This window comes from Elgaria multicarinata, chromosome 7 (assembly GCF_023053635.1).
Source record: "Elgaria multicarinata webbii isolate HBS135686 ecotype San Diego chromosome 7, rElgMul1.1.pri, whole genome shotgun sequence".
NCBI lineage: Eukaryota > Metazoa > Chordata > Lepidosauria > Squamata > Anguidae > Elgaria > Elgaria multicarinata.
The window spans coordinates 38534629-38559347 of record NC_086177.1 but is presented as its reverse complement, the minus strand read 5'-3'; the positions used below and the strand labels follow the sequence as shown (position 1 = coordinate 38559347).

General features: G+C 38.9%; 1 protein-coding gene across 1 annotated transcript in view; it reads right to left on the bottom strand.

Moving 5' to 3' along the window:
• The window catches only part of CDKAL1 (CDK5 regulatory subunit associated protein 1 like 1), a 342956-nt gene that overhangs the window by 185551 nt on the left and 132686 nt on the right, over positions 1-24719 (bottom strand). Inside the window, exon 8 of the mRNA XM_063130444.1 lies at positions 23466-23569. Coding sequence (XP_062986514.1) covers positions 23466-23569 — 104 coding nt within the window. The remainder of the gene's footprint in view (positions 1-23465; positions 23570-24719) is intronic.

Genomic DNA, 24719 nt, shown 5'->3' with positions numbered 1-24719 from the left:
AGAATGCACAGCAGCAAAATATCGCACATTATGAGAACACAAGAGCAGCCCTGCTGAATCAGACCAAAGGCCTATCTAGTCAGTGCCCAATCAGATGGCCCACTGGAAGCCCACAAGCAGGACATGGGAGCAACAGGTCTCTCCCACTGTTGTCCCCTAGCAACTGGTATTCAGAGGCATGCAGCCTCCAATTCTGGAAGCGGTATATAGCCATCATGACTGGTAGCCATTGATGCTATTATCATCTGTTGACGCTATTCCACAACTAGGCAATGACAGAACCGAAGAGCAGGTAATTCACATGTGATCAAATCTGCACATCAGTTTGACATGCTGAAGTTGATGACGTAACATAGTACTTAAGCCCATGGCTGTGAAACATGAAGTCACTATACTAGGTTGTCTTTTAAAAGCCACTTGTAAATGAGCCCTGTGCTTGCATGTACACTCATTCCTTGCCTCATGCACTCCATTAAGTTCTGGTTTTGCTGGGCAAGGGCAAGACACATTTTGCCATACTTATTACAGACCAAGAAGTAATAAAGGAAGTGGAGCAAGCACAGGAATCATCCCTGTAGCACTAAAGCATGGTTTGGTGGTGGTTTTTTAAAATTATTTTTCAGCATAAAGTTCGTACTGCCTGTGGTGAAAAAAGTGATTCTACTTCATCATATAGTGTCACTCACAGAAGACTTCTAGTGGGCGGGGGGAATGGAAGCCCCTTGGAAAACCTATGCTGCCACCTCTGGTAACTCCCCCACCCACCCCATTTCATCTCCCACTCCTCCCTTGCCAAAATACCTCCAATTTCTTCACATGTTAATGGAGCCATTTCACCTTAGCTCTAGTTGAAACTGGCTGTGGTAAAGACAGCATTCCACACAGGCCAGGGGTGAACTGTGCTTCTCACTCTTGTAGCCAGGACTGGCCTAAGACTTTTTGCTGTCTCAGGCAGAGCAGCAAATGGCACGCTCCCCTCACTCCTCAAGTCAAGTTTTCAAGGCTAGCCAAGATATTTTGGCACCTGCAGTCTTTTCATGCCACCCAAAATCAGCTGACTGAAGTGGCTGCCTCACTCTGCTTAATGGTAGGAATTGCCATGCTTGTAGTTTTGAAGGCCTAGTATCACCTGAGGCTGAGAGAGAGAGAGAGAGAGAGAGAGAGAGAGAGAGAGAGAGAGAGAGAGAGAGAGAGAAAACCCAAGTCATGCATGCAGCTCGCCCTGCCCTGCATTGTATTATACGAATGGTGGCATTCAATTGATTGAGATCTAGTAGATATTTCACACTTCAACTGAAAAGAGTGGGTGGGAAATAGCTCTGCAGCCACCACTGGATCTGCAGAAGCAGCAGAAACTTCCAGAGGACAGGGAAAGAGACTACAATTGCCATCAGCAAACTTGACCACTTCATTGCTCATTCCTAATTCCAAATCATTTATGAATAATCTGAAAAGCATTGGTCCCAATACAGATCCCTATGGGACCCCACTATTTACATCTCTCCATTGGGAGAATTTACCATTTATTTCTACTCTGTACTTTTTGTTCTTTAACCAGTTTTTGAGTAATAAGAGAGCCTCCTCTTATTCTTCAACCTCGTTCAGATGACATTTTGTGGTTAGCTTAATCGTGTTCATCTGTGGTTAGTGCTAACCCTTTTGTGGTTAAGTTTTCCTTAACCACACGCTAACCACAAACTGGTTAGTTGAGCACCTGAGTCCTCTGAATGCTCCGCCCTATATCCAGCTAAGACACCCGGCAGTTGTGCCTGCCATTTCACTTAACGTCATAACGGTGCTTCAACATAATGTCGTTTCAATGCAACGTCAGAATGGCACTGCAACGTGGTAAGAGAAAGGGTAGATCAGTATGGGGGAAGTGCTGGTTGGGGAGGGAAAAAAGGTGTATTTCCAGAAGGCGCCCCTTTAAACAACATGTACCGCACAAAAACCTGGGCCGATTAAGGGAAATGGCGGCCGCAATGCCCGTTACAACCAAGCAGCAGGCTGCAGCTGTGATCGAGCCCATAGGCTAGAGTGGTTGGGGCAATTTTGGCCCCTCTATACTGGAAGCTCTATGGTTTTGGCCTGTTAACCACAGGTACTTGTCAGACAACAACTTTAAACCATATTTTGTGCCACTAACCATGTTGCATAACGTGGTTAGTGAGGTTGACCACAATATGGTTAACAAGTGTGCACAGTTAGGGAAAAAGCGTGTCAGACGACACCATTAATCATGCTGTTTAATCACAAAATAGTTAACGGCATGGTTAACAGTGTCGTCTGAACAGGGCCTATGACTGCTAAGTTTCCCCAGGAGTCTTTGGTGAATGACTTTATCAAAAGCTTTTGGAAGTCCGAGTAAATAATGTCTACCAGATCAATCCTGCTCACATATTATTGATACTCTCAAAGAACCCTAAAAGGTTAGTGAAATAGGACTTACGTTGGCAGAAGCGATGTTGATTCTTTTTCAGCAGGGCTTATCCTTCTATATGCATACTAATTTTATCTTTGGATAATGCTTTCAACCAATTTACCCGGAACAGATGTTGAGCTAACTGGCCTGTAAGTTTCCGGATACCCCTGGATCACTTTTTTAAAAATAGGCATTACATTGGCCATTTTCCAATCTTCTGGTACAGATTTTAGGGACACATTGTATACTTTTGTTATAAGATCAGAAATTTCATATTTGAGTTCTTTAAAAACTCTAGAATGGATACCATCTGGACCTGTTGATTTATGGTCATAATGATTCCTGTTGAAATCTCTTTTCTGAATTAGACTTGGGGCACTTGTATTATTTTTGAAGATGTGTACAAATATGGAAAAGGTTAAATATTCATTCTCCAACTCCCCTTCAGAAACGTTTCTGAAAGTGGGTCTGCTGTGGTAAACAGACTTGTGCATATTAGTTTTTAGCATTGCATTTGAATATTTGCAACATGGGTGTAGCAATATATGTTCAGAAAGTAACATGATGAGAAGCAAGATTTAAGTTAACAGTTAGCAGCTTGAGGCAATTCGGACTGCATCCTTGCCCACTCATTGCAGAAGTATTGAGGAAGTCTAGTCACAGGAGTTCAGGATTGTAAGCATAGGAGAGTGGAATACTGGGATCTGGGAGAAATGGAGTGTACCAGATTCAGCTGGCAGCTGGAAACTCACGGTGGAAGACCAAATTGAGATGGTATGGGTGTCACATGCCTGTGTTGGCCTATTCCAGGCAGGATGAAGGCCAAGCCATATTGGATTCTTGAATCCCAGTGTGAATAAAGGAGAAGGGGCCCAGTAGGCTTCAAGAATGAATATTTTAGTGTCTGAACTTGTGACCCATGACAAGATAGTTGGGAATGCATAGCAGTAGTCAGTCCCAACAGCCTTGCAGATGTGCCTCTACCCAACATGGGTTTGTGTTTATATCTTTGCTTGTGTATGGAATTGTCTGGTATGGAACTGTCTGGTAAACTTCTACAAAATTAGGTTTGTAAACAAAGCCAGAAACCAAAGGTTAGTGGGTAAATAAACAAGGACTTATATTCAAATTTAAGTTCCAATATTGATACCCAACTTAGAGCATGTGAGCCAAATCCATTCTAGATGTTTCTGGTTGTTGTTGTTGTTGTTATTTCCTTTTGCTTTAGCAGTTTAATTAAAGATGGGCATTTTTCCTCTACACTCAAGATATAAGATATGCATAGGAGGCAATTAATTCTAAATTATGTTTTGAGGGAAAACAAGAGAAAAGCAGAAGTAAAAAGAAAGCAGGTAAATTTCTATATCATGCAAAACTAAAACAATAAAATGGTCTCATAAAATAAAAGTCACTATATTATCAGTGAATTAGCTTCCTCGCCAATATTTTTTTTTCAAATGACAGTGTAAAAGAACTGCTAAAGCATTTGTTTCATTTAAATTCCATTTCACCTTTTAAATCCAGAAGGATCTCCTCAAGGCAGTTTATATAAAGCAACAGCAACAGGGCTGCTTCTATCTCTTCTGGCACATATCTTTGCTTTTCTGGTAGTGCACCCCCACCCTGACAAACCTGAATTGCAAGGCTTTTCAGTGTCCAAAGGGCAGAGCTGAACTAGTGCAGAAGCTCAGCTTCAGAAGAGCTGCTGAGTGGTTGAAGTTGACTCTTCTATTTACACATTCTACATGTGTAAGCAAAATAAGGACAGAAAGGCACATGGGCAGTTCTCTTATGAAGAGTACATAAGCTCTATGGCAAGCTTGCCCAATTTGTGATCTGCCAAGTCAAATGTAGCCACCAGCCAAATGTGATAGGCCATTAAGAGCTCAGTAAATTTCCTGGATTTGCTGCCTAACTGGGATTGGAAAAAAGAGCAGTTATCAAGTACATGGCAGGCCAAAATACATGGCTGCTGTTTTTGTGCTGTGCTTGGTATGGTAGATTGTATTTGTTCCAGGTCTACTCTATGGTCTGTTCTAGAGGGTGATGCACATACTGCCAAAATTTGCCTGGAAATCTTCAAGACATTTCAAAGTAGACATCTGAGTGTTCCCTAAAATATTTGAGGAGGATTAAACTGTTATATAGCAGCATGAGAGAGTTCAAATGGAATCTGGGTCACTAGATTTCTGGGGGAAGGACAATTTCACTTGACCACTGCAGGGATCCTGGACAGTTACTGCAGTTACTCTCCTGGGCTAATGACAGTTAGACAGACAAATCTGATAGATTTCCTGGATATTTGAACCATATCCTTAATCCCTCTTTCATCCTCATTTTATTTTTATTTATTTATTTATTTATTACATTTTTATACCACCCAATAGCCGAAGCTCTCTGGGCGGTTCAGAAAAATTAAAACCATGAAGAGCATAAAAACAACCAACAAATTTAAAACACACATACAAAATACAATATAAAAAGCACAACCAGAATAAAACCACAACAGCAAAAATTAATGTAGGTTAAAATATGAGATTAAAACAGCAAAGTTTAAATTTAAGTTAAACTAGGTGTTAAAATACTGAGAAAATAAAAAGGTCTTCAGCTGGCGACGGAAAGAAAACAATGTAGGTGCCAAGCGAACCTCTCTGGGGAGCTCGTTCCACAACCGGGGTGCCACAGCAGAGAAAGCCTTTGCGATCTTGCAGTGAATTTGGAATATGTCACACTTGTGAACACTAAAGCAGTTACCCCAATATAACCCATGAATCAAACAAACAAACAAACAAATGCCCACTGACTATTCAAGAGCCTTTTCCTTCTCTTTCAACTCTCTGATTCAGCCCTTCAATGCATCCATATGAAGCAAATTAAGGCATTGCATTTTAAGAACTGTTTTTTTTTTAAAAAAATGTTATCATTTGCCATTCCCAAACTCAACTCCCCCCACCCACTTGTGTGTTCAAAATCTAGCTGGCCGAGTCACAAAGCTGAGGTGTCTGTACACATTAAAATTCCAAAATGTTTAGATTAAGCATACCTAATGCTGCTGAAACAACTAAAATGTTTGACAGGAAGTGTCTTTACAGAGGTAAATTAGCAAACAAGTATCTTGGAGACAGCATTTATAAGTGTTGCTGGATCCTGACCTAATTAAATTCTCTCTTGTACACAACTCTGAACGATAGAGGAGCCCTCTCTGTTTCTACATCTGGCAACTCTAACCGCTCTCACAATCTCTATTAGGATTAACTAGGGAAGTGCTATTCAAAGACAAATTTAGAGTAGGCTTAGGGCACAGAGGAATTAATGAGAAAATAGCAGATGGTACTGCAGTACCTCTCACTTCGTATACACAACCTCGAGCAGTTTCTATACACGTGAAAGCTCAAGGGTCCCACCTGGTAACAGGATAATGATCCTAAATGTGTACTTATGTTACATTACCATGCACACTGATTACAAATATTAATCCCTTTCATTTTCATGCACCTCTACTATTCTACCACTTTTAACTGTGACAACATGACACTCTCCCTGCTTCTAAAACGAAGCACATGCTGGAGGGAAAAAAAATAGAACAGCAGGCGAATTGTCACTCTACAAGGTGCCAAGTAGGCTTGAAAGATGACATCACCCCCATTTTGCCAATGACAATGGCACTAACAAGAATATATAATCAACAAACCACACAACCAGACTAGCAGTGGCAGGTGCAACCCCCCCTTTTTTTTTTTTTTTGCTAGGAGTAAGTCAACATTCGCTTCCAGCACAAAACTATTCCTTTTATTACAATGTTAAGCAGAAGTTGGCTTCCAGAAGGCACTGCAGCTGCCGCCACCACTTCTACAGATGCTTTCATTAATTTTATCAAGGACATACTGAAATAAGTGCTTATTCAGCACAATGGCTGCTTGGAAGCAGCTGGAGACATAAAACAAACTATTTGGAAGGGACTACAACTAAACCCAACATGTAGATTAAAAGGAATTAAAGGGGGGAATTGAAATGTATTTAAGGCTATAACCCAAACCCAACAAAAGCAAGAAAATTCAAGGTTGCAACAAACATGTTCTCTGCCAGAAGAGCACTTGGAAACAAACAAACAAACAAACCAAAATAAATCCTTTACTCTTTTCCCCTCGCTTGCTCCAATGTATCTAGGAAATAAAAGAATTCTGATAGCGTGCAACTGCAACCTAGTCCCTTATCGTGCAAAAGAAGAAGCAGGCATTAAGCTATGCATGACTCAAGAGCTTTCAGATCGTGCTTCAATACCAGGGCCTCAGTAGTTATAAATATGCAAGCCTGCCACTGTATATCAACACCAGAGTTTGTGTAACAGTAACTGAGATACAGAGCCTCCCCTTAAAACATTTTTGTCACCCCTGTCCCTGTAGTTATTGAATCATTGTTCCTCTTTTTTGTTTTTAATCATATTATAGAATTCTAGGCATTTTCCTTGGCTGCAACTTTTCCACAAAATATTTAATAGGCTAAACACTACTGCTAAATATTTTACAGGGCAAACCCTGTTTTGACAAATTCTCTCACCAAAGCCTCTGGAACAAATTTAGCAAGTCACAGAATAAGAGGAGAGGTTGTCTTACAGATCTGTAATCAATTAAACAACAGAAAACAGAGAGTAGGAATAAATGGTAAATTCTTCCAATGGGGGGATGCAAACAGTGGTGTCTCACAAGGATCTCTCCAAACTAGGACAATGGGCATCACACTGATAAATGTTTTCAATGTAAGTCCGTGTAAACTGATGCACACTGGGGCAATTTCCCCCCCAAACTTCAAGTATACGCTTGTGGGATCTGAGGTAGAGGTGACTGAACAAAAAAGAGATTTTGGGATTGTTGTGAACGGCTCAATGAAAATGCCAACCCTTGGTGCAGCTGCTGTGATAAAGGCAAACTGCATGTGAGGGATAATTAGAAAAGGAATCGAAAATAAAACTGCCAATATCAAACTTCCCTTAAATAAATCTATGACGCAACCACACTTGGGAAACTGTGTACAGTTCTGATTGACGCACCTAAAAAAGGATATTGTAAAGTTGGAAAGAGTGCAGAAAATGGCAAGGATTGGGGGGCTCAAGCAACTCCCCTATGATGAAAGGTTAAAATGTCTAGGATTGTTTAGCTTAGAAAAAAAGGCAAGTAATGGGAGTTATGATAGAGATGTACACAATTATGCATGGTGTAGAGAATGAGGATAAGGAGACATTTTCTTCCTCTCTCACAATACTAGAACCATTTTGGATGGCTTTAAAAGCAGACTAGACAAATTATTGGAGGAGATGGCTACTAGTCATAATGGCTATATGCTCTCTCCATTATCAGAGGCAGTATGCCTAGATATGAAAGTGCTGGAGAACACAACCAGGTAGTTGCTATTGTACTTATGTCTTACTCGTTGGTTTTCCAGAGGCAAGCCACAGTGGCCACACTGTGTGAATAGAATGTTGGATATGAACCCTTGGTCTTACCTAGCATGGCTGTTCTTATGCTAACAGAAGGTATACTTTCTATTTACTTCTCTTGTTTAGGTTGGTAAGTAAGTACCTTGAAGTTTATGACACACCTGCTGCCAGGCCATATGCTAGTTTTATTGCAAAGGCAGGAGAATCCTTTCACCAACAACTTGTTTTCAACAATTCAAGCAGCCTTAAAAAGTGGACCATTCAGGAGCCTGAATAAACCTTCAAGATTTAAATTGTGGTCCAGAATTAGGGTTAATGTACAAGAGGGCAAGCAGAAAGGCATGCCATGCATTTGAGAATTGTGGACACTCCAACAACCTATTAACAGTGAGGGGTACACTGCAAGGCATGCACATGGATGAGGACTCTCCCCTCAATAGAAATTGATGGGCAGGGGTCTCCATGTCTAATCCTTAAATGAGCGAGGACAACTTTCTTTCTTCGGTTCTTAAATTATTAAATTATACATTTGACAACCAAAATTCTGGTCTTGACTTGAGAAGCTTATAGGTCTGGTCGTCCTATAGTTTTTGCCACTGGTCTTCAGCTTGGATTAAAAGTCAAAATCAGAACAATTTCCTAGAATTAAATCCTACATCATGATAGTGCAATGAGATTTTCTTCCTCCCTGCTGCAGCCCTCTGCGCCACTAAAAGATCTGCTCTGGGTTGGCCAGCCCTTTGGAGTGGATTTTTAGTCTGTGTGTATTATTATTATTATTATTATTATTATTATTACTATTATTATTTTATATTTATATCCCGCCTTTTACCCAATACGGGGCCTCAAGGCGGCCTTACAAAATTTATTTATTTATTCATTTGTGTAATACCCCATAGCCAAAGCTCTCTGGGCAGTTTACAAAAGTTAAAAACAATGAACATTAAAAACAGAAATACAAAATTTAGAAACCACTGAAAGTATAAAACAACAACAATAACCTTTTAAAACAACTAAAATTTAAAACATATACATTTTAAAACCTATGAATAGAAATATACAAAAATTTAAAATATATTCCAATATTAAAACATTAAAAATACATGACAATTTTAAAAGACCTTAGCACAGATGGAGGCCCAGATTAATCGCCAAAGGCCTGCCGGAACAAAAAAGTTTTTGCCTGCCTCTGAAAGCACATCAAGGAGGGAGCCAGTCTAGCTTCCCTGGGAAAAGAGTCCTAGAGCACTGGAGCAGCCACCGAGAAGGCCCTCTCCCGTGTTCCCAACAGGCACGCCTGTGATGGTGGTGGGACTGAGAGAAGGGCTTCCCCAGAAGATCTCAAAACACAGGCAGGCTCATAAGAGAGAATACTGTCTTTCAGATATCCTGGACCCAAGCTGTATAGGGCTTTAAATCACTTTGAATTGTGCTTGGAAACAAACTGGAAACCAGTGGAGCTGTTTTAACAGGAAAGTTGTATGCTCCCTGTAACCAGCCCTGGTCAGCAATCTGGCTGCAGCTCTTTGAACCAGCTGAAGTTTCCGAACACTCTTTAAAGGCAGACCCACATACAGCGTGTTATAGTAATCCAATTGGGATGTAACTAAGGCATGAGTCACCATGACCAGGTCCAACATCTCTAGGAACGGGCGCAGCTGGCGCACTAGCTTTAAATTATCCCCTCCAGGTTTCACTAACCAAAGCAGTTCCATCAGCTGAATGACACTATTGGATTCAACCCATATCAACAAATAATTGTTTCAGTATTGATGTTGTTTTATTAATTAAATGAAGATGAGGGTTTGCCATACTAGCTGCCTAGTCAACCAGTTGCCCCTGATGTCTATGTTCCCCTCTCTCCTATTACGCCATTCCTCGCTTTTTCCGCGGACTATGTGTTGTAATTGTGTTCTGAATAGCGAACAAGGTTTGAAGGGAAGCACAACACAAACACATAAGTCGTTCCGGCAGTACAGGTGAAATGCCCAGGAAATGGATGTACCACTCATTCCACTGCATTTGTTGTGGGAAAGAGGGTTCTCTATGACATCTGGTAATGGAAAGGCTGAAGTCTGGAGACTTCTAAAACTTGGGAATTTTTGCAAATAGCATAGCTATTGCTGTGCTCTGCTACTATATTAATAAATGAATGTTGCAGACATTTTCCCAATCTGTTTGACACATTGAGTGATCAAATGAGTTCCCCCCCTTCCAATCAACAGCTAATCCCAAATTTGAGTCACTACCATATCTGCATGCACAGATATAGGAATTGACCTAGCAACACACAACTTGTCTCCTGACAAACCCAAAGAAGTCAGAGCTCCAAAAATTGGGTTCAGTGATGTTGGCCTGTCACAGATGATAAGGATTTTAATTGCATGTGTTTTCAATAATCAGGGAATATTTAAAAGATTGAGAAAAATGAAATGTTGTGCTACTTCATTAGTTTTGAATAAAAAAGAAATGCTTAGTGATGAACCAGCTTTCAACACTTGATTGAAATATGTCTATTATACACAGAGAGGTTAACAGATCAGGCATGAACACAACTTTTTAAAATATATATTCCTAAAGATTGCATGCCCTAAGCACAGTAGCAAACAAGAAGGGCTGTCTGGAGCTTCTGATTTCTCATAATCCAGTTGCATTGCACCTAATTTAGATTTTGCCCTCAACCATTTCCATTCCTCTTCACCTACAGTCGCTGCCACAATGCAAGCAAGGGTAGCCAGAAACTTTGATACCAGAAACAGAAAATTCAAAAGAACGTATCCCCAATCCCAAGTGGTAAAAATATACTAGATATAAATTAATGGCACTTCAAAATTTGTCACTTGAACCTGGCAATAGTAGGACTGATCCCAGGCAAGACCAGGCTCATTAGTTCCACTTTTTAGAAATCAATATTAATTTCTATTAACTCCAGGATACACAATTTAGAAGAAAAACAACATTGCAAACCCTTTCCATACATTAAAACACATACATTAAACCAGGCATGAGCAACCCATAGTTCTCCAGATAGTTTGTCCTAAAACTCCCATCAACCCACACCATTGGCTATGCTGGGTAGAGTTGTAGGCCAAAACATCTGGAGGGGCACAAGTTGCCCATCCCCACATTAAACCCTTCCATACATTAAAATGCAGATTGCAAAATAACTACCATTCTACTTACATTCCCATTATAAAAACTTTGAACAATTGTAGATACTCAATTAAGCTCCATGTACTATATAGCAGAGGAGAGGTAGCAGATTTATTAGGCCAGATCAACGAGCTGTATAGCCCAGTATTATGACTCCAACTGTAGTCTAATCTAGTCTATAAAATATTCTAGTAAATAACTTGCAACACAGATCTAGGTTTCTGGCTGTAGCTGGGAACACACCCTCACTACATCCTAGACTGGAGTGATAACTGAACAACTTCAGTCCCAACATGCCATCCCACATGACGCTTGGTCTAGCGTGTACTGGCTTCTATTATGTCACTCTAGGCCGCAATGTTTAGCTCAAAATTCTTAACCACTGTAGCTTAGCGTTTCGTCTGAACAGGGTCTTTATCTTACCTTACGCAATATTTATCTTACATGAAACACACACATACATGTATGAATACGCACATACTTTGCAAATATATATTTTTAGATCACATCATGCTCTGTTTTGGGAAGCCTAAAGGCTTATTTTACAATCTCCAAAGATACATAGCTTCAGTACTGATAGTGAGGTGGATATATGATTCACATGGGTTAGCTCCATGCAAATGGCTCCCACAGTGCTTGCAAGTCAGGCTGCAGTGAAAGTTTGCTTGACCTGCTTTGTATCTTTAACTTGGAAGCACGTTAAGGCATTGTGCACACATGATGCTTGGTCATGTTTTAAAGATGCAAGAGATATAATCAAAGCAATGTGACGTATGAGCCAGCAGTAACTTACCAATCACAGCCACACCAACCTTTGTGATTGTCAACTCCTTTATATGCGAAATCATGCTTTGACAAGCTGTGGCTTCAGTTGAAAAAGCTCTGAGAACTACTATGGTGATGAACAAGCCTCTTGATGCAAATACATGATACATATTGCATCTCTGGATCATAATGCTAAAATTTACTTTGATAAAATAATCTCCAGTTTGATAGTAGTATTTTAGTATTTTGTCCCTGAAGACAAATAATGATATATTAATTGCTAAACCCCCACCCCCCAAATGCTTTCCTATTTCATAACAAATATTTTAGAAAGTATGGGTGTCCGTCTCCCTCCAATAATGAAACTAATGAAAACAGATTGCTAAATTGCAGTGTGGCTTGAAATCAGAATAAAAGTAGAGAATTCTTAAACATTCAAGCTACTAAACATGCAAGTTTATGCTAGCTGTTTCTATTCCCACAGGCTTTTGTGATCTGTTAAACCTTGGATTGGGGAAAGACAGGCAAGAGACAGAAATTATCTTATCTGGACACAGTGTACTATTGGTGTAGAAAATCCAACTCTTTTCTCCAATGCCATTTTCTCTTCTCAGTTCATGTGATGCTTGACAGATATATTAGCACTTGAATATTATTTTTATGTTTATTTTTTAATAGTTTTCACCTGGAACAGCTGCCTGGGATGCCAATCTATTTTTTCCTTCAGTCTTTTGTAAATATTTGAAATAGCTATTCATTAACAGTTGCACATTTATTCAGCACTGCTGTTCTGCTCGTGAACAGGAATTAGCTTTTATTTCCCCACCCCTCTTCGGCTGAGCTGGAGAAAGCCTGCTGCTTAGGTTCAATCTGTCAAGATTCAAATTATGCTCCAGCTGAGACCTAATCAAAGGCGTCTGACCCGGTTTGCAAATAAACCAGGAACAAGAGTGGTTATATTTATTTATTTTCTTTGGGGCACTTGCTCTGCAAATGAAAGCAAAGATTACAAATACAAGTTAAATTACAAGCAATCACAATGTACACTTTCATACGAACTATATCTTCCTTTTGGCAATAACTGGACATGGATCAGTCCATAAAAACTTGGTTTATGAGACATATTTTAAATCAAAATCTACATTCATTTTTAACACAATTACATAAAAAGCAGAAAAGTTAAACAATCAAACTTAATGTATAACAATATTTTCTAAATAAATGCATACATGTAAAATCTCATTGAAAGGGCATATGAAACAGGATTTATGTTTATACCACATTCAGCAGATGTTACTTTAACTCTGTGAAAGTATCTTCCATGTGAATTTCAGACGTCCTGTCATCTTATAAATCGAACATTTTCTTTAACACATAGTTAAAGGTAGATGGCCATTAACTAGCAGTACTATTGACATATTTAGATCCTGATTATCCTGCAATACCTGTCACCCTCTATTTTAATAGTGTTTTGCATGTGAAGTAGCTTTAGTATCTGCGAAACAGTAGGAATGTTCAGTTAAGATGTGGGAGTTAACCCACACACTATTATTTCCTCTAGGGTTGACAAGTCCCAGGCCCCAAAATCCTGGCAACAAATATGCAAAATCAGTTGTGCCAATTATGCAAATCAGCTGCACTAAATTAGCATAGCCAAGTTATACATTCTTTTGGCAGGTGCTTCATCTCTGCTCCTGCAGAACACCAGAGGCTGTGAGATAACAGGCAACAGAGTGAGTTCAGGGGAATGGGGGGAGACTTTCTATTGTCAGAAAAGACAGGAGCTGAACTCAGTTCCATAGATATTCTTCATAGATATTAATCAGCAATGCCTATCAGGGCTCTGCCTAAGTATTCCTACTTCTCCAAACTACTTTAATAGCACAGGATGTGTGCGTTAGTGCGTAGATAGTTTCATTCCTGACCAGTCTTGAATGATTCTAGCATTAGATAAATAAGAATCAAGTATCTTAACTTGTACAGTTAAGAAATAGTTAGCCTTTAAAGGGTAGAGGGGTGCTTGCATGCTGTCATTCATAAACAGATTTGCATTCTTGCAATCCAACTTGAAAAGCAGTTCAAAGACTGTGGAGTGTCTAACTAGGAGCAGCTGTTTGTAACTGCAGTTAGATTGAACATGTTTCTGTCAGGACAACCCAAATCTGCATGCTATACAGCAGAGCTTATATTTCTGGATGCTTTGCTGTCCCCACAGTTATCCATGAACTGGTGGCACCTTGCTTAGATTATTAAATACACTGTGCATGGGACTGCCCTTGAAGACTGTTCGAAAACTGCAGTCAGTGTAAACTACAGCAGCACAAGTGGTCATTAGGTTCCATTGGGACATATTATGCCAGTCTTGAAACAGTTATAATGGCAACTGGTGCTGGTTTTGACCTATAAATCTTTAAATGGCTTGGGACCATCATATGTCCCCCACATGAAACTGCCTGACCACTAAGATCGAAACTGCCTGATCAGACTCTGCGCCCCTGCTTTGTATCTTTTGTGCCAGCTGGGGAAAGACAGGTGGTAGCTGGAGACAGAGGGTTTTCAGTTATAGCACCCCATTTATGGATCCCTTCCCAGAGAGGTTTGGATGTTGCTATCTTTATTTTCTTTACAGTGCCAGGTTTCTATTTGCCCAAGCTTTTTAATGATTGCACTTCCTTTATGCTGCATTCAAATCTTTCTGATGCTCTGGCAAATTTGTCATTGTCTGATTATATTGTATTGGGGTATTTTATTTTGTAAGATGCTCTGAGAACCATGGATGAAGAGCAGATACGAACTGCAATATATAAATATTGAAGGATACAGATAAAAATGACAAATACCAACTCTGTTTAATTCAGTGTGAATAATCTTTGCTTTGAGTAGACAGACTTTAAGTGTGGCATTGTACAGCAGCATCGCAAAAAGTTTTTAACATTCCTTTCATGAACCAGGATTTAATATCTACTTACCAAATGGCAAGTCAAGGTTATAAATGCTAAGTCAGAGGAGCAGTATCTTGCTTTGCTTCATTTCACATCACATACTAGAAAAAGAAATGAAGACCTAACTCTCAATTCCCGTACCTAGATGTTCCAGAGTAGGGCAGTAGTGGAATAGCTCCTACCTTTCGGTTACTAGATAGGGTCTTCTTGCAGAAGACACCAAGGGGAGAGGACTCCCTTTAATTCCCACACTGTGCTGGTCATCTGAAAGAGACCCCAAACTCAATTGTAGCTGATACAACATTAACATCTATGTGGAATGAATACAGAATAGTATAACTGATATGCAACATGCAATGAACAAAGAGAAAATCAAATCAAAGAATTTACCACACACCACTTAACCTACAACAGATATGTGTCACAGAAACAGCAAGTACTGTATATCCTTTCAACTGTTCCTTTCCTTTCCAAAAGGAAAGGGGCACTTAGACTGCCCCTAACCCTCCCAGCTTCTCTGAGAATCGGAATTTATAGATGAGCCCAATTTTTTTATTTCCACTGTGGTGCCAGGACTGTGCAGTCTAAATATTTAGAGAATATTAATATTTAGAGAAAAGCAATAACTCTTCAGGACATGATCCTAAGGTGCACCTATGACCACCTATTGGAGAATCTACAAGTAGAGGAAGAACACTGATGGGACAAGGAAGGTGGTCTGCATTCGTACCAAGACACCAACCAGAAGCTGGCCTCACACTTTATCAACTGTGTTTTAGGGTGAAATCCTATGCATGTTTAGACAGAAATAAGTCCTACATTTCGCAGGATTGCCCAGCCAGCCATGCTGTCCACAGTGGTACTGGGTGTGTGTGTTGCTGGTTGGGGGGGATGTTATGAGTCCTAGGATTTATTTGTGTCTAAAAATGCATAGTGCCCTTAGACAATTAAACCAATTTTCAGCTGATTTAAGAATCCCCATTTGCTATTTTAGCTATAATGTTACCAGGAGCTGTCTGTTAACAGCTGGAAAAAATGAAACTTTCATCATACAACAAATATTATCCCTTTCTTATAAAGTATAGCTGGGTAATGAAGAGAAGAGCATCTCAATTTGACAATATTTGACAGAGCTTCGGCTACGGGGCGGTATATAAATTAATTAATTAAATAAATAAATAAATATAAAAATATTCATGGCCAGTGTTTTATTAAGTGCTAGTGACAGAAGGAGACCAGTATATGTCGCTTATAATGAGTTGAGAGAGCTCCCAAATGCAGGACAAGTATTTACACATCTAAATCCCTGTGAAGCATGGGATGAAAAGGGGAGTGGGTAAAAGTCAGGCCTCGGTAAGGTGAAACCAAACCCACATTAAATCAACACAGTTGTTTTCAGGGGGTAGATGAATTTCCATCTCTCCACAAGAAAGCCTGTTGAGAAGGCAGCACACTGGCAATTAACTTAATCTTTTTTAAAAAAGTACAGCAGGCTACACATTAAAAACAAACCTAGATTTATCTGCCTGATAAAGATTTCAACCACAAATGAGGGCATTTTCTCAACCCTGTGCATAAGATGTGTTCAGACAATGCAAGCTAAGCAGAAAAAGCATTTAAGAAGCCACCCTCTGAAGCAACATTCCTCTATTGTTTGCCACACTGTAGATCCATGGCAACCATCCTATATACAGAAATGTACCACAACACAAAGAGAAATATTACACAAAATCCAGAAGCAATGTTCAGCTTCTGACCTGGGCTTCTGGGAAGGCTTTATACAGTTTAGCTGTTGAGTAACTTAAGAAACATATCTTTATGATTTTGTGGGCAGTCAATGTTACTCAGTACCAAGTAATCCCCCATTCTTTTACTCATTGAATTTACTTATACAGCAGTGTTTTGTTTTTTAAGTTCTTGCAGAAACTGGCTAATATAAATAAAGCTGTCAAACTTGGTCACCTGTGTCCAAAAAACAATAATCCCTACCCTCAATTACATAATTTGTACACACATATTCTCCAAATCTTTCATCAAAACCAATTTTTTTCCATGAAGACTTTGGCTTAAACTTATTAGACCTCATCCCCAACTAAAATTAACCTTAAGTACAAGGCCTTCATAGATTATAGCAGTGGATTGGGAGCTACTTCCCAAGGTTTAACACCACTGTGTAGGTATAGCCTATGAAGACGTGGCACCACACAGGAGTGGTGAATCACACAGGTCTTTGTCAACTGAGCCTGGACAAGGGACAACTGCACAGGAAGAAGCTGAGTGATTTGTCCTGTTCACAGAATGCCAAACCTCTAAATATTACAGCAATGTAATGGATTAAGCAGCAGCTCTCATGCTGCAGCTGTATTGTCCAAGCAGTGCCTGAAGGTAATTGAATTTCTTCACCTTTCTTTTCCTATTCCTCCTCTCTCTCTCTCTCTCTGTTGTTGCTGTTCTTATTCATGCCTCTACTTTTCCTTCCTTTAATGTCTCCTTGCACTGTCCCGTTTTCTTATTGTACCTCAATAACATGCCATGTACAGTAATAGAATAAACATTTTTTAATTTATAAAATATTTTTTTATCTCACCCGTCATTGAAAAAAGCTCAGGATGGCATATGTAGAACCATGAAACTGCAGAAACAGACACTGCCCCTTTAAAAACTGCACTCAGCATCCAGCAGGAGTGGAGCCATTGAAAGATCAGGCTCTGCTGCCTTTCTGGAAAAACTCGGTGTACTGAAGTCCTTTGCTGGATCAACACCTCCTTATGGGAGAACATTCCAGCCAGCACTACCTGCAGAGTGCTATCCAAGGTCCTGATGTGATTCCTGTCTTGCCTGACTTGACCTAGAACAGGCAGTGACCCCTTGGGATGCCGCAGCGACACCCTGACTATGGAACTCTCTCCCAAGGGAGGTCAGGTTGGTTCCATCGCTACTGAGTTTTAGACAGCCAGTGAAAACTGTACTGTTTTACTGAGCATCTGACTTTTAGAATTGTTTTGGCCTGTTTTAAAAATGTATTTTTGTTTTTATTCTGTTTTTATTTTACATACATTGCTTTATGGGCCCTGGGATTAATAAATAATTTTAATAAATAGAAATGAACAACAACAAATAAAGTAGTCCCAGTCTAAACTTCCAAGATACCCTTTCATCAATGTCATAAGCACACTTGCGTTCATTCAACTGTAAGCAAAGCTAATCTTTTTCAAGTATCACACAACACAGAATCACTAAAAGGTGGTGCACATGAAACAGAGGCTAGCTTAAATGCATAAGTGCAGCTTGGAGTATTTTCTCCACCCCACTGATAATCTGCACAGAAGCAAAGTTTGATCCATGTTCAGAGGATAATTTGAACATAATTTCTTTAGACAAATTGAATAATTTTGATAATTTCTTTAGACATTTTTTGTAATGATCACCATTTTAAAAAATAAGGCATGGTCTTACATGTCTGTATTTGTGTTCCACAGTAGTCTTGATGGTTAACTAAATAAAGAATGGTTTGAAGGCTGTAATACAACTTTTCCCCCCTTGAAGGGCCATTAGGAAACATTACATAGGATAATGAAAAAAAACCTCATTCTTCATGCTGCCCTGTGTAGCTTTAAGAAATGACAGACTGGTATCAAAATATTTATCTTAGAGTTAAGTGTTTCTACATTAGCAGAGTCAGCAGTCAAGACCTGGACATTCTTAATATACAAACGTAAGAGACAAAGAAAATTTAAAGTTAACCATCTCAAGACAAGAAATTCCTGTTCAATTTAATATCTTGGACCTTTTAGGGCCTGAAATATGAGAAAGAAAGTTGAGAAATCTTTACTTCTAAATTTTTAATGAAGTATATGGTAAAGTAAACTACCCCAGTCAATTGAAACAATACCAAAAAATAAGGCATTGCATTGGATGTATATATATTTTAGCCTTTTGCACAAATAAAGGCCTATGGACTAAGTAACTATATCAAAATCACCAACCACTTTACCTAAAGACAAAGGGTGACTATGCAGTGATAAAATTGTTACTGTTCCCCCCACAGCTATTACGTGCCCTCTGAAAACTGATGTAGATGCATGCATGCATTGCTTCAAATAATATAATCATAGTTGGCATATTTAATCAGCTTCATGGTGGATTAGATCTGCCAGGGTAAGGCTAAGGGATTTTGTCAAGGAGGTTATAAATGCCTCACTAAGGTCCTAGCTCCTCTTAAAGAGGTAATGGTGATACCCCTTCTCAAGAAGCCCTCATTCAACCTTCTGATTTAAATAACTATCATCCTATCTCAATGTCTGACCTAAAATTTCTTTGGTCATTTCTCCTGGTACATGACCCGCACTTGGAAAGAGATGGAGAGTACAACCCTGGTGATTCTTTTGAACCTTTCAGCAGTTTTCAGTACCATTGACCATGATATTCTTTTCTAAGTTACTTTGCAGGGATGGACTTGGAGGACACAATTTTGTCGTGGGTCCAGTCCCTTTTGGAGGAAGGTTGCAGAAGAACTAGGAGACTGCTAATTTATCCTGTGAACCTTGATGCATGTGTTTCCCCAAGGTTCCATCTTTTCCACACACATCATCTTTGCATGTGGTGATAACAGTGGCCAGGAGTGCCTTTTGTCAATTTTACTTGGCATGCCAGCTGTTGTTTTATCAGTAGTGACCTTTCCTGGAGAAGTCAGGTCTTGCTGAATGATAAACCATTCCCTGGTCAATTCCAAACTGGAATACTGCAATATGCCCTACATAGTGCTTCCCTTGAAGACAGTCCGGAAACTTCAATGGGTCGAGAATGCTGCAGCCAGAGTTTTGTCTAGGGTCAGCAGAATGGATCACATTATGCCAGATTTTACTAGCTTCATTGGCTTCTATATTGTTCCCAGATGCAATTCAAGGTGTTGATTTTGGCCTTTAAATCCCTGGAATCAGGGTATCTCAGGAATCACTTACTCCCATATAAACCTGCTCAAGAACTATGCTCGCTTTTTCGCTCCGATGCCCTTCTTGCTGTCCCTCCACTAATGGAGATATAGCTGGTGGGGATAAGAGAAAGCACCTTGTTTGTTTCTGGTGCCTAGACACAGCCTCCCTAGACACTTCCCTTTTCACTTCTTGCTTATTTTATTTTATTTCAGCTGGGTTTAAGCCAAAACCCTTTAAGATTTTTTTTTTTAGTTGTTTAATTCTGTTGTGCCAGTTTATTCGATGTTAGTTGATTATGTTCTTATATTGTTCTTGTTTTTAAATGTTGTAAACCATCTTGAATATAAATTTGCACAGAAAAGCAGAGCATAAACTTTAGAATAAATAAATACAAATGACATTCTAGGCAGAGCAGCAGCTCATAGGCAGCATGTGTGGAACAGATCTTAAGTGTATAGTGAAAGCAGAACTACAATTATTTATTAAATAAAGACACTAAAAGGGTTTCAGCAAACACTACATTTAAAAATATTTTGGATTTAATCAAAAGCAAATAATTGCACTGCCAAGAACAAACGGGCTCCCTCTTTGCTGACCTTCCTTCCATTATGCCTAACAACATGTCACTTAAAGTCTTAAGGGACTTCAACAAAAGACAGTGAAACAATGCCATGATACACAAATTGTTTCATGCTGAGCCAGTAAAAAAATATGCAACGCTAAAAGAGCCCCAAACTGAAGGGATTGCTATATGTAATAAAACAACAACAACAAAACAAACTTTAAACAATGGTAAACAATAAGAAGGCAATATTTCAAAGCAAGGGTTTAAAGGGTTAGGTATAACAAACCTTACGCTGTCATCAGGAAATTCTTGATGTAAAACCTGACAGGAATTAAAAACCAAAGCCTTGCCTGTATTTCCTTTTTCTACTGAGGAAAGTAGGAAAACCCACATTGCAAATTGACATTAAACATTCCAGGTATCTAAGAATATCACCTGTTTTATACTGCTTTACCAATGCATTTACAGCATAATTAATTGTGGGCTGCCCAGTGAGCTTTGGCTATTGGGAAGTATACAAAATTAATAAATAAAATTAATAAATAATCCTATGTATGCTGAGTCAGAAGTCTAATTGTAATCCATGCGGCTTATTCCAGGAAAGAGTTCTTAGGAAGAACGGCTGCGTCTAGTTGACTGATCTAACGTGAGTCATCGTACTCAACATCTACGCGTCAACACAATGTTACACTGTATTATTATGTAAAACATTTCAAGGTCAAGGAAAATAAAAACAATCTTATTCTTACACCTTTGAAATTCTGAATATATTTATCTAGCATTTACGGGGAGAGAAGCAGCCATAGCAGTTGTGATTTCAGCTGCACTGGGATCACTGACGGAGTGGGGGCAGCCTCTTCCCCAGTCCCAGTGATGGCCATCTTGTCCTGGCACTGCAAATAGTAGCATTTCCCCTGCAGCCCAACTGTTCAGCTAGGCTGTTTGAAAATAAAAATGGATGGGGGCGACCTGGGGCTTGGTGAGTCAAATTGAGAGCAATGGAGTGCCACATGCCGCCCGTCGGTTGCTTACCCACAACTATAGGATAATTACTTTTAGGGGAATATACAGAATTTCAATGCATGTAATAATGCTAGTTGCTGGAGATTATGGTTCCTTCCTTAAACTTTGAGCTTCCCACAATCCCTTTGTCTGATCTAATCTGAAGCCACAGTGGGTTGCCTGGACCAAGGCAGCCTAACTGTCATTCTGGCTACTGTTGACTTGGTTACCTGATGTCACCTAAGGATTGGGCAGCTTAGAACCAGGCAACCAAGTGCTAAGAAAGACTGTAGCATTCGAAAAGAAAGAAAAGATCTAGTAACAAAGAAATCTGAACTTTAAATTTCACAAGAGAGTTTTGTTATCATCATATATTTATTAGTCTACTGACCCTAAAACAACAAATAAAACTAACAGTCTCAATGAAAACACAAGAACATTTGTTTCACACCATTATAGGTCTAGTACTAATAGCAATATTTAAAAACTGTGCAATCCTTAACAGTGCAGATTCTTTTGTTGCATAAACATGCCTGAACTTGGACCATTTCAGCTCCCTTCGATTAAAAGCCACAGACCATTGAGAGGTGACACTTCAGGCTTATAAGGTAGGATTCCTATCAATTTTCCTGACGTTGATTTTAATGGGCTACAACATCAAAGATTCTTTTAATGTGATTTGAAAAAGAAGTATGAGTAACATGCTAGTTGTGTATATTGATAGATTAGTTTCTTTTTTAATAACTCTTTTAAATATACATCTGGAACACTGATAGATGGAATTGCTAAAACTCTCCAGCTGAGAACGCCCTTCCTCCCTTCTACCAACTGTCACTGCTGAAGCCATCAGATGGAAAGGAAGCAGCAATCAGGCACCTCTCCCTCATGCTTGGAGTATCTATCCTGTTCCAGCTTTACTGGGCGGAACACAGAATAACAGGCTCAAGTTAAAGGAAGCCAGATTCCAGCTGGACATCAGGAAAAACTTCCTGACTATTAGAGCAGTATGACAATGGAATCAGTTACCTAGGGAGGTTGTGGGCTGTCCCACACTAAAGGCATTCAAGAGGCAGCTGGACAAGCATCTGTCAGGGATGCTTTAGGGTGGATTCCTGCATTGAGCAGGGGGTTGGACTCGAGGGCCTTGTAGGTCCCTTCCAACTCTGCTATTCTATGATTCTATGACTCCACAATACCTTTTTAATAAGGTCTTTTTAATAAGGTCTTAGATATATATGTAATATATCTAATGCTTCTTTTATCCATATGTTTTGGCAGTGTCTAATAGTTGCCTCCTTTTAGGAGGAGGTCATAATATGGATAAACGTTGTATTGGAACAGTCTTTAATATTGAATGATAAACATGTCCTCCTAAACTATTACCGGTTTCTTGGAAGTTAACATATGGTCAGTGTAACTTGATTTTCCGAGCCTTTATGACAGTCAAAAGACTGATATTACAACATTGAAAAAATAAATGTTCATCTCCCATAATGCAATGCATTGACAACACTATAAACATTTGAATGGGTGGTATATAGGCACATTCTCACGAATGGATAAATATATGGATATTTGGTTGGCTTTTCTTAAAATTTACACATGATCCTCCTACCCCCTTTGTTAAAGAACGCTGTATTTGATAGGATAATGATATTTCTATGCATATCATTTCTTGTTCTTTTTTCATTTTTCTTTTCACAATTTTTGTTTTGTTAAATTCACAATATTAAAAAAAGATTAAACTAAAATGCCTGGATCCAGATCCAGCTCCTGCTACCAACTATCACTGCTGAGGGCATCAGAGGGAGAGGAAGCACCAGCCAGGCACCCTCCATTGGGCCTTGATCAGTATGAGGCTATTAAAGGGAGAGGAAGCAGCAGCCCTTCCACTGTGTCCATGACCTCCTGAACTTTGCAACTAAAAATATAATAATAATAACAACAACAACAACAACAACAACAACAACAATAATAATAGCAGTAATACAGTCCCTGTAATGGATATGCATAGTTTTCCATATTTCCTTTCCTAGTTCAAAAAGAGGAAAGTAATCAGAACAATTTTCAGTCAAAAAACAGCAACATTTATTCTGACAAATCTATACATAGATGATGATGGTGATGATGATGATTTTACACAATCATATTTACTATCAGATACACTTAAACTATACTGAAACAAATTTTGATAGAGAATAACAGCTTGCTGATTTAGAGAGCAAAATAAATAAAACAAAAAACCTACCTTGAAAGGATTGTTTGCCTCTGTTTACCAGCTCTTCAATAGAATAACTTGCCAGATCTCCTCTGGCATGCTTAGTTTTGCAGTAAGTACATGCATTCAGACATCTAGGGGGGGAAGCATAAAATGTCTTTAATTTCTGAACTTTCAAAGCAATATAAACACATACAGACATATACACACAGAAACACACATACTAAGGAAACTCCCTCCAACCACTCTGCAAAAAATATTTCTATGCAGTTGTTGAACTTCTACATCACAGACAATTACTGACAAACAAATTTGAATTTTGACCTTTTTAAAGCCAGGTTCAATCATGATGTATTGCCTCTCAAAGATGAATCATGCAATATTTCTCAATGTTAAAATATTCAGTAATCCTCCTCCTGTTTCCCTGTTTCTCATTATATATATATATATATATATATATATATATATATATATAGTCTCCTAATGAAATAATTCCAGACAGCTGCAATGCTTCAACTTAATATGGTAGTTGCTAAATCACCTGGCCAGAACCTATTCCAATAACTGATCAAAGATATCCAACTTTTTTGGAAAGTCTTGATGGAATTCATTCCATCTTCCCATAGTAATGTTGAAGCTGTTATTTTATTTATCACCAAGGCAGTCCACTTTTTTTTTCTATTGAACCAAAGGTGGTATACATGTTGATTGTAAAGCTTCTTTACTAAGAGGATCCTTGCAGTTATTAACATATAACTCACCATCATCACTAAATCTCTAAGGATTTAATCTTTAATATCACCCAGGAATGTGATATTGTTGGGGTTTATTGCAGCACATAGCCTGTGATTTCTCTGATGCTGTTTATTACACTTCCTTAACAGGATTATAATGTCACCTTATATGGGCAAAATTTCCTCTATCATTACACCTTCAACCATTTTCCTGCTTAAATACATTTAAAGATGACAGGTGCCACAACCAAAAACGCCAAATGCCCATTTTGCTTTCATTTTCTTTTTCTTTTTTTTCTTTTTTTGCAAAGAAAAGTCATTCTATTTTGTGTTAGTTGTTCATCTGACTTTTTAAATGACTAATAATTAATCAGTTTTAAATATATTTGCACACTCAATTTCAAATTACAAACGATCTTCTTAAGTATGAGATAAAATGGATAACAGAAAGCAGCATTGGAACATCACTTTAAGGCATGATGGATTAATAAACTACTCAAGGTACTTTGTTTTGAAAATAAGCTACTGTTATCCCTACATGATCAGACAA